Genomic DNA, 10,814 nt, shown 5'->3' with positions numbered 1-10,814 from the left:
ATAGGCCTTCATGTCAAATTCTTATATTTGAGGCAATGACAGGGTATAGGCTTACGTGTAAAATTCTTATATTTTGAGGCAATGACAGGACATAGGCCTACTCGTCAATTTCTTATGTTTTGAGGCAATGACAGGGCATAGGCCTACATGTCAAATTCTTAAATTTTGTAGCAATGTCAAGACATAGGCCTACACATAAAATTACAGTGGTACCTCGACATACGAAAGGCTCAACTTACGAAAAACTCGAGATACGAAAGCAAATACGAAAATTTTTTGGCTCTACATAGTTCAAGTTATGAAAGGTTGTCGCTGTAAAGTCCCGAGATTCACCCGGACCACCGAGAACCATTTTAAAACTCACGCGCCGCCAACTGAGTAAACTCGCCACCATCCTCCCGCTCTCCCATTGTTCCTGATGCTAGTCATCCGTTTAAGGGTGTCCTGCTCCTCCTATTGGTCAGCATCTACCCCTTGTGCTCTATGTATTCTATTGGTAAAAGGAATGCTGTAAAATTGAAAAAAAACTTATTTTTTTCATGCAATACATTTGATAAAAAAAAAAAAAAAAAAACATTAGGTAAAGATGGAATAAAGAATAGAAATGAATGGTTATTATACTGTGTGGTAGTTTCAGTAGTTGAAGAGAGATAATGAAAATTTATGGCTTACTGTGTGCTAGGAAAAGTGATTGCTTGGCGATTATTCGGTACTCGTAAGACGGGTAAGAGCTGAGTGTAAACAATCGATTGGAAGTTTTTTTTTTTTTTTTTTGTGTATTTATAGTTAATGATTAATTAATAATTATTTGCAATGAGTACATACTGATTATTTATACATTTTATTGGCATATTCTAAGCTTTTAGCTTCTTAGGTTTAGATGTCAGAATCATAGACTAGGCTACAGTAGCAACCGCTAACATAGGCTAGGCTTATTGCTAAGGGACATATGCTAAAGTCCTAATATATGCAGCAAAAATAGGGTTGAACATTACATGCAGTTGAATATTACTCAAGTATGTACAGTATTTTGCCTTTTTGGAGTCATATTTCTTCCGTCGGATCAGTGTCGTAACCCTGGAACATGTTTTGTAAGCCTAATTTACTGGGGCGTTTTTGTAGGGCTGGGAATGGATAAGGCATTTTACATGTAAAATGCGGTTCAAGATACGAAAAGCTCATGATACGAAGTCCGCCTCAGAACAGATTAATTTCATATGTCGAGGTACCACTGTATTATATATTGAGACAATGAAAGGGCATGGGTCTACACGTCAAATAGCTTTCTACCTGTATCGGTTGGAAATAGAGTACCTTTTAATTAATATAGTAGTTTCATCTCCACAATATATAATATAGCACTATATGCAGAAAGTGGAATGTAAACATTTAAGAAAAAGCACAAACAAATAACTTTATTCTGTAACTCCATACTAAGAGATGCAGATCGGTCGGGAGACCGATATGTTTGAAGGCTGGCACGGAAAAACTACCTGTATCGGTTGGAAATAGAGTACCTTTTAATTAATATAGTAGTTTCATCTCCACAATATATAATATAGCACTATATGCAGAAAGTGGAATGTAAACATTTAAGAAAAAGCACAAACAAATAACTTTATTCTGTAACTCCATACTAAGAGATGCAGATCGGTCGGGAGACCGATATGTTTGAAGGCTGGCACGGAACTGCCATTCTAGAGCATCACGTCGATAGCGGAACATTAGCTATCTCAGCGATTCATATAAAAACATACGTAGTCCGCCGGCTCGGAAGTTACAAGTTTCCGGCGTAGGTTAACAGGTCAACCGCTTCCCATGGAAGTTGTTGTGCAAAGTTATCATTAATATAAAATGCTGACAATATACAGAGCTAAACCAGGCTACTGCAGACAGCGCATAGCGTAATCTAGATCTGCTTTGGTCACGTAGGACCCTCCTAATGCCATGACCTCAGGTCATGGGTTTTTATTTACAGATACTGTAATGTGAAATAATGTATTTATTACACATGCATGGATGGCCATAGTATCTGTAACGCCACTTATTCCACAGAAAATAAAAGTAAAATTTGTGCTTGTGTAGCCGATGTCACACTGAAGTCAATCTTAGGACTAATTCAGCCTTACACACAATTATCAAACTGCTCTCAATGAACTATATTGAAAATATATTTACTAAAGGATAACAAATTATATTACAGGCAGCCCCTGGTTATTGGCAGTGGTTCTGTTCTCAGCGGGGTGCTGATAAGCAAAAACTGCCATTAACTGAAACTGAGATTTATGGAGCTTATGGTGCCAAGTTTCTGTTAATGGCGCCGACAACTGGTTAATGGCACCTATGGTGCCATAACTCTATTATTAGCACCTTATGGTGCCAATAACCAAAACTTGGCCCATTATGGGTCCATAAATCACCGATTTTATGGAACTAGACAAGCGCCATAAAACAAGATCGCCATTAACTGAGACTGTTGATAACCGGGGACTGCCTGCACTGTGTTAAGTAAATATAAGGCTGTTGTAGCATTTCTATGAAAATGAAGGTTATGGTACGAAGGCATCACAAGATAATTAACGAAATAAGAAAGATATATGACAGCTGAAAAGTTATGTATGAGATGGTTCAAACCAGTCTGTGAGTAGCTCAAGAATCACAGTTTTGGGGACATTTTTGTAGATTACCCTGTTGGACATAAAGATACATAAGAGTCTCTCTCTCTCTGTTGTTAGGAGAATATTCTAGCATAGACTATAGTACTCATAAAGATCTCAATTACTTTTAATCCAAACAAATGACTGAATTTCAGTTAACAAGAGTAAGCCGTTAATTCTTTACACCAGTACTTTATGAATAGGTTTATGTTCATTCTGCAATGTGAAGACACCAAATGAAAAATTTTTTAAGATACTACAAACACCATAACAGCAGTAACAAAAACATGAATAACCACAACAAACACCACAATAAAACACCTGAATATAAGATACGCCTATAATCCAAACATCATAAGCTGTTTAACCAACAAAAAGACACGGGACCTTATAGGTCTAAGTCATTTTTTATGATCCTGTCTTTTCAAAAGGAGATAATGTCCTTAAGAAAATTCTCTGCAGTTTTTATCAAATATGACTTGTATAGCCTGTCATACTGTAACTTTTTGTTAAACAAAGGTATGTTCTGGTTTGTAGAGTGCAGTCACTGCTTGCCATCCCTCCGAATGTGTAAACAATTCAAAGGAAGTTGATTTTAAGACCATTAAAATGTGGTAAAATTTCCTGAAATCAATATGAAATATTGGCTGTCTAGCTCTGAGAAAGTCTTCACAATATCAGATGTTAATTACTATTGTCCAGTGATTCAAGTGCACCGATTTGAATGTAGACATTCCCTGTCACATCCATATTCAAGTGCACTTCATTTACGAAACACAACATTGCAGCGACGGGTAACATTTCTAATTTCATTGATATTTTCCCGTTTATAATGTTTATGGAGATGTTGTGGCAGAATCAAAGCTAAGTAAAAAAGCAAGCAAACTCCCCACAGTTACGTTAACCCTTAAACGCCGATTGGACGTATTATATGTCGACAAAAATTGTCGGTTGGGTGCCGATTGGACGTATGGTACGTCAATAAAAAAAGTTTTTTTAAAAATTTGCCGGAAAATACTTATAGGCATACCAGGTGAAAACATTTGAATCACGCGCCTTGGGGGATGCTTGGAGCTCATGGATCAAGGCGTTGTTTTGTTTACAATTATTACGCAGAAGCGCAAGCACGAATTTCTTATTACACTAAAAAGTATCAGTGACTCATCTCGGAAATTATTTCGTCACTTTGACATAATTTTTGCACCATTTTAAATAAGTATTATATATGAAAATGTGCGCAATTTCATGTAGAATACAACAAAAAAAAATACTCATGATTGTAGCTTTTATCAGTTTTGAAATATTTTCATGTAAATAACGATGTGCAAAAATTTCAACCTTTGGTAAACTTTGACTCTACTGAAATGGTCGAAAAACGCAATTGTGAGCTAAAACACTTATATTCCAGTAATATTCAATCATTTACCTTCATTTTGCAACAAAATGGAAGTCTCTAGCACAATATTTCGATTTATGGTGAATTTATGAAAAAACTTTTTCCTTACGTACGCGCGGTAACTCTTCCGAAAAAATCAGAAATTTTTTCGTCTTGATTGTTGTAAAGTTTGCACCATTTTAAATTACCCGTTACATAAAGTTTTATAGATTGAAATGTGCGCAATTTCATATACAATACAACTAAAAACAACCCATGGTTGTAGCTTTTATCAGTTTTGAAATATTTTCATATAAATAATGATAAGTGCCAAAATTTCAACCTTCGTTCAACTTTGACTCTACCGAAGTGGTCGAGAAACGCAATTGTAAGCTAAAACTCTTATATTCTGGTAATATTCAATCATTTACCTTCATTTTTGCAACAAAAAAGGAAGTCTCTAGCACAATATTTCGATTATGGTGAATTTATGAAAAAACTTTTTCCATTACGTACGCGGCGGGGTAACTCTTCTTCCGAAAAAACTCAGAAATTTTTTAGGTTCTTGATTGTTGTAAAGGTTTGCACCATTTTTAAATTAACCCGTTACAAATTAAAAGTTTTATAGATTGAAATGTGCGCAATTTTTCATTATACAATACAACTAAAAAAACCCATGGTTGTAGCTTTTATCAGTTTTGAAATATTTTCATATAAATAATGGTAAGTGCCAAAATTTCAACCTTCGTTCAACTTTGACTCTACCGAAGTGGTCGAGAAACGCAATTGTAAGCTAAAACTCTTATATTCTGGTAATATTCAATCATTTACCTTCATTTTGCAACAAATTGGAAGCCTCTAGCACAATATTTCGATTTATGGTGAATTTATGAAAAAAAAAAAAAAACATTTTCCGTACGTCCGCACGGTAATTCTTCCGAAAAAAATCAGAAATTTTTTCGTCCGATTGCCGTAATATTTGCACCACTTTAAATTAGTCGGTTCATAAAGTTTTATATATGAAAATGTGTGCAATTTCATGTAGAATACAACAAAAAATAATTGAAGGTTGTAGCTTTTCTCATTTTCAAAATATTTGCATATAAATCACGGTAAATAGAAAAAAAACCACGTTTGGTCAACTTTGACTTTACCGAAATGGTCAAAAAACGCAATTGTAAGCTAAAACGCTTACAGTCTAGTAATATTCAGTCATTTATCTTCATTTTGAAGTAAATTCGAAGTCTCTAGCACAATATTTAGATTTATAGTGAATTAAAAAAAAAAAAACTTTCCTTCTCTCTGCTCGCGGATTCTTCGCCGTAAATCTCTGAAATGCGTGCGTCGCATTCTCGTAATATTTCCTGTTTCATATTAGGCGTTTCATAGAGTTTTATATATGAAAATGTGTGCAATTTCATGTAGAATATGACAAAAAAATAATTGAAGGTTGTAGCTTTTTTCATTTTCGAAACATTTGTATATAAAAAAATATATATATAAAAAATCGACATTCGGTCAACTTTAACTCATCCGAAATGGTCAAAAACTGCAAGTGTAAGCTAAAACTCTTACATTATAGTAATATTCAATCATTTATCTTCATTTTGAAACAAATTGGAAGTCTCTAGAACAATATTTAAATTTATGGTGAATTTTTGAAAAAAACTTTTTTTTTACGTCCGCGCGTTACGAATTCATGGATCATTTTGTGATAATATTTCCTCTTTGTTGGTTTGATCGTTTTACAATATGTTATGTACCAAAATGATCGCAATTTAGTGGACAATACAACGGAAAAAAATTAACTTGTTAGTTTTAACCGTTTTGCTCACAGTGTGATTTGAATACAATTACGTATATATGAAATTTTGTTTTTGTGCTATCATATATCGCATTATTTATATATGATAATTATATTTTTTTCATTTCTGATGGTTGCATACTAAACTTCAGGCAATGTCAAAAAAAGGAGCCAAAAATGAACTCTTAAACTTGAAAACTAAGCGCGCTGTGATTTTTTGAAAAAAATATTTTTTCCGCTTCGGCTCTCACTCCGAGACCCCCCTGGCATACAGGAGACGATTTTTATTATACCCCTTCGGCGTTAAAGGGTTAATAGTACAAGCTGACAAAATTTCCCACACTCACACTTTCCCCTTTACATTACTTTTAACTTGCAGGACAATTGGTTCAACGAAATACCGAACATACAAAAAACAAACACTTACTTACCCAACTCCAGATACTCCGGGCTAGGCGGTGCTGTCCGCTGGATATAGGCTATAGGCTAGCCAACACAACCACCACCGATAACCAAACACAAACCAACCAACCAAGACCCACAACCCCACAACAACTCAATAACCTGACAAATCACTGCAGACGAACACCAACAACCCGAAAGAACACGACAACCACACAACTTACCCCAGCCCAACAGCCCGCCAACACCAACACTGCCCCAACCACAACTCACAGACACCGAAATGCACTACCAAGCTCTTCAACCCCACCACAACCAGACAGACACACGCACAACAACTTTACAACCCCAAAATCTATCAAATAACACATCAACGGACAAGACTGCTGCCAAAACCAACTTTATGCCTTCCACAAAACGCCTTACTTCTTCCGACTCTCGTAACAGACTCACGCCACTGATTTACACAGAGTGCCACAACAGACACACGCTTCCAACCGCCATTTAACCACTCCCCTTTATTCTTCCACCAATCTCTCTCTCTCTCTCTCTCTCTCTCTCTCTCTCTCTCTATCTGTCTCATGCAATCCTTGGAGACATTGTCAAATATTAACTACAATCATTACTCCTCCATATAGTGAGGTGTTACTTACTGGGAAAACTGTCCTTTCTTGGGACTAGTAGATACAGTGGGTTGTGTTTTCCTGGTTGTGGGACTATTTTGGAATCTTCATCAGTTTTTATGATAACTCTTTATCTTCTCTCTTTATGGTCATTATCATGATGCATAAGCTTCCTGGGTTATTAACTACTGTCTCATGCCAATGGTATGTGTACTTCCCTTTCTATTCTAAAAACAAGTTCCTTGTGAGTTACTGAAACCTATAAAATGGGATCTCTGCTTTATCCTGAGGGCTTACCAAGCCTTTAGACAAGCCACTCTAGGAAGCCTCTTTGTTGGATTTCACATGAAAGATGATCCTTGTACTTGTGTTTGTATCTTCAAGAAGGGTAAACAAGATCCTCACAGTTATGTAAGGTCATTTACAATGGAGGCTGGTTATAATGTTTTCCCCTTACATTGTATCAAGGATGCAAGCGACAAATGACCATTCTTTCCTAATTGTCAGTCACAAGTAATGAAGCTACTTTTTCCTGTCAAATTAAGAACTTACATACTTTATATGTGGAGCCCAGATATTAACAGGCAACACCAACTGACTGTTCCTCTCTCTGGGCTGGGCAAAGGATGAAATAAGTACTACAGTACTCTCTACTGTGATTGTATTAAATACAATGTAATTATTATCTATTTTATGTGCAGATACTTGGCAGTGGTAGTTTATCTATGATATTTCTTACTGTTGAGATGCTACTCCTGGAAGGATTTGTATTCTTGTAAGACCCTAGTAGATGCCATGGCCATATTTTACAATGGGATGGGAGAACTTTGGAATTGTCATCTGGCTCATCACCACTCATCGTCTCTTTCATAGTGATATCAAGAAACGTAAATTTCATGTGTTATTGGCTGTTATATGTAATGTTGATGGGAAGTCTAGTTCCTTTCTCATTCTGAAAGACAGACCTGACACAGCATTTTGCTTTTTACTTCATAAGTTTTGTTCCTTACTTTTTGCAAATCTGTTATGTATCAGAGATATCACTTGTTACTCATAACAGTTCCCAATTACTACTGGATACTAAAAGATATGGAAACACTTTGGGGCATTCAGTAACTTAACTTCCTACCCAAATTAGTAATTCAGGCATACTATACAGTTACATATATGGCTAGTGCAGCTGTAATAAAAAATATTTGTTGTCTATTAATTTTTCTTACTGACTCATTAAATATATGAGTACCCTCCTCCCAACCCTCTTAATCTCTCTGCCTCACATCAGTTTACGCAAAAAGTGAGGCAGGCTACAGTGCTGGTTGAAACATACCTAAGTATCCCAGGGCACATAATAGGAGTTACTTTACTTCTGTCTATCAGACAAAAGGCTAGTGAGTGTGTGAACATTGGAATACAAATACTATAGGCATGTATATGATTAACTGGCTTGTATGAAAATCTAGCGTAAAGGATTATACCGTTATCGCTGTCCTTTGCTAAGTATTAAATTCATATATATTTTACATTTTTTGGCAGTACTTGCAAGTATATTTATTTATTTTATTGTTCATCATTTTATTTCAAACTATATTTGCATTACAGGTTGTGAGTCTCGTTGGTGGGGTCAGTGATACAACTTGTCACAACAAATCTCCAGCGAATACAGATTCCTCAGGCTCAACTAATGTTTCTGGACTGCAAGCCCTTTTAGCAGGTATCAGAAGATATAATGGTTGATTAAAATTACCACCTTTTTAGTGTTATAGGAGAAATAGTTTTAGTATTTAAGCTCTCATAATATGCTCCCAATGTCTGTGAAATGTTAACTAAACCTTTTCATTACTACCTTTGGTGTGCAATCCCTTAAGAAATCACCTTAATAGAAAGCAGAATTACTGACAATACTATACAGCAAACCCTCTAGGATGAATAAACTGGAATCTGTCATGTATAATTTACAGTAGCTTGATTGAACAAAGACAGGTCATGAACATCTCAAAGCGTGCCTGGGATTCAACCAGCACTTAAGAGGATTAAAGACTAGTTTTCAACAGGGGTGACCTAAAGCAGCTTACTTGTGGACGGATCTCTCGTGAAAAATACCACCTTTTTGTGTAATTTTTCTCATTCATTACCTTCCTGAAGAGGGACAGCAGCCTCTGGAATATAGTGCTTTCTTCCTATATTTTGGTATTTTTATGGGCTCCTTTTATTAGATGGAATTCTGTTGCAACAAAAATTGCTTATATATATATTATATATATATTAGATATATATATATATATATATATATATATATATATTTACAGGCAGTCCCCGGCTTACGACGGGGATCCGTTCTAGAGACGCGTTGTAAGCCGAAAACCCGTTGTTGTAAGCCGGAACATCATCAAAAATCCTAAGAAAACCTTACTTTTAATGCTTTGGGTGCATTGAAAACTATGTAAACTGCATTCTTATTGCATTTTTCAGCAAAAAAAACCTTCAAATATTGATTATTTTGTATTTTCTTCTGCCAGATGAGCATTGTATATTTCTTCTGCCAGATGAGCATTGTAGGCGTCGTAACCCTGGAAATAATTTCTGATGAATATAATTGAAAAGCGCCTTAACCTCAGAACGTCATAAGCCGAACCCGTCGTTACCCGAACCTGTCGTAACCCTGGGACTGCCTGTGTATATATATATATAGTATATATATATATATATATATATTATATATATATATATATATATATATATATATATATATAAATATATTTATATATATATATATATATATATATATATATATATATATATATATATAGTAGCGCAGAAGTTAGGGGCCGCCCTGAATTTTTTTTTTTTTTTATATTAGTTAGAAAAAAAGTGGAAATTGGGTACTTACATAAGAAATTAATACTTGGTTATGTTCCCCCGACGTTTAATGACTTGCCTGATACGTCTAGGAACACTCATGGCCAGACTTTGGAGTGTTTCTTGGGGAATTTCCCCCACACCTGGCGAATAGCTGCCTCCAACTGGGGTGGGATAGTGGTGGCAGGGATGTTCTTAAGCTTCCCCTTAATGATGGCCCAGAGGTTTTCAATTGGGTTTAGGTCAGGGCTGTTACCAGGCCACTCATCAAAGAAGGGTATAGCGCAATCCTTAAGCCAATTCTTAACACTACGGGCAGTGTGACAGGGAGCACCGTCGTGCATAAAAAACGCGGCCCCCGTTTTCTCAAAACTTGACTCTAACACGTCATTCAACAATTCAAAATAGTTATACTGGTTCATCATCTGGTTCTTAGGAAGAATGACTAAATCCCCCACACTGCCATGGTGTACTGGGGGAGGTAAGGGTCCGACCCAGAAGGACGATAAACACGTTAAGCCCCCCTTCCCGTCACAAAGAACGTAGCCTCATCAGTCCACAACACCTTCTTCCACTGTTTTTCACCCCAAACAACAAATTTCTTGGCAAATTAAAGCCGACGGCGCTGATGACGCTCAGACAGAAGCGGCTTCTTCCAAGCCTTGTAGCTGCACAAAAGAAGGTGGATACGCTGCTGCACCGTACTTAAAGACACGTGACCTAACAAACGGGGGTTCTTTTCCTTGATTTCTGAGGCAGATAATGAAGGATCAGACTTCAACTGTTGATGTAGAACCTTCAGAGTCCTCTGAGAGGTTATACGAGGCTGTCCAGGCTTAGGGGCAGGGGCAGGGATACACGAGCTGCCTGAATCGTGAAAGCGCTTCACCCAACGCTGCACGGTTCGCACACCTAGGCCTTTCTGGGCAGCGATGTCCTTATTTGGGATACCTGCTTTGTGAAGGTCTATTATTGCAGCAATCTCCTGTGGGCCAACAACGCTGCGAGACATCACTAGCACCAAAAAAAAAACACACACAATGTGTATAATGTGGCACAATACATGGTCCAAGCGCGGAGCAAAAAAAAAGCACTTC

General features: G+C 36.5%; 1 protein-coding gene across 1 annotated transcript in view; it reads left to right on the top strand.

The window, feature by feature from the left end:
- The window catches only part of LOC135196230 (transcription factor SPT20 homolog), a gene marked incomplete in the record, with an annotated part of 603,094 nt that overhangs the window by 464,058 nt on the left and 128,222 nt on the right, over positions 1-10,814 (top strand). Inside the window, 1 exon segment of the mRNA XM_064222878.1 lies at positions 8,461-8,572. Coding sequence (XP_064078948.1) covers positions 8,461-8,572 — 112 coding nt within the window.

Source organism: Macrobrachium nipponense, chromosome 17 (assembly GCF_015104395.2).
Source record: "Macrobrachium nipponense isolate FS-2020 chromosome 17, ASM1510439v2, whole genome shotgun sequence".
Taxonomy (NCBI): Eukaryota; Metazoa; Arthropoda; class Malacostraca; order Decapoda; family Palaemonidae; genus Macrobrachium; species Macrobrachium nipponense.
Note: the sequence above shows the minus strand (reverse complement) of the source record. Positions and strands in the feature narration are given on the sequence as shown.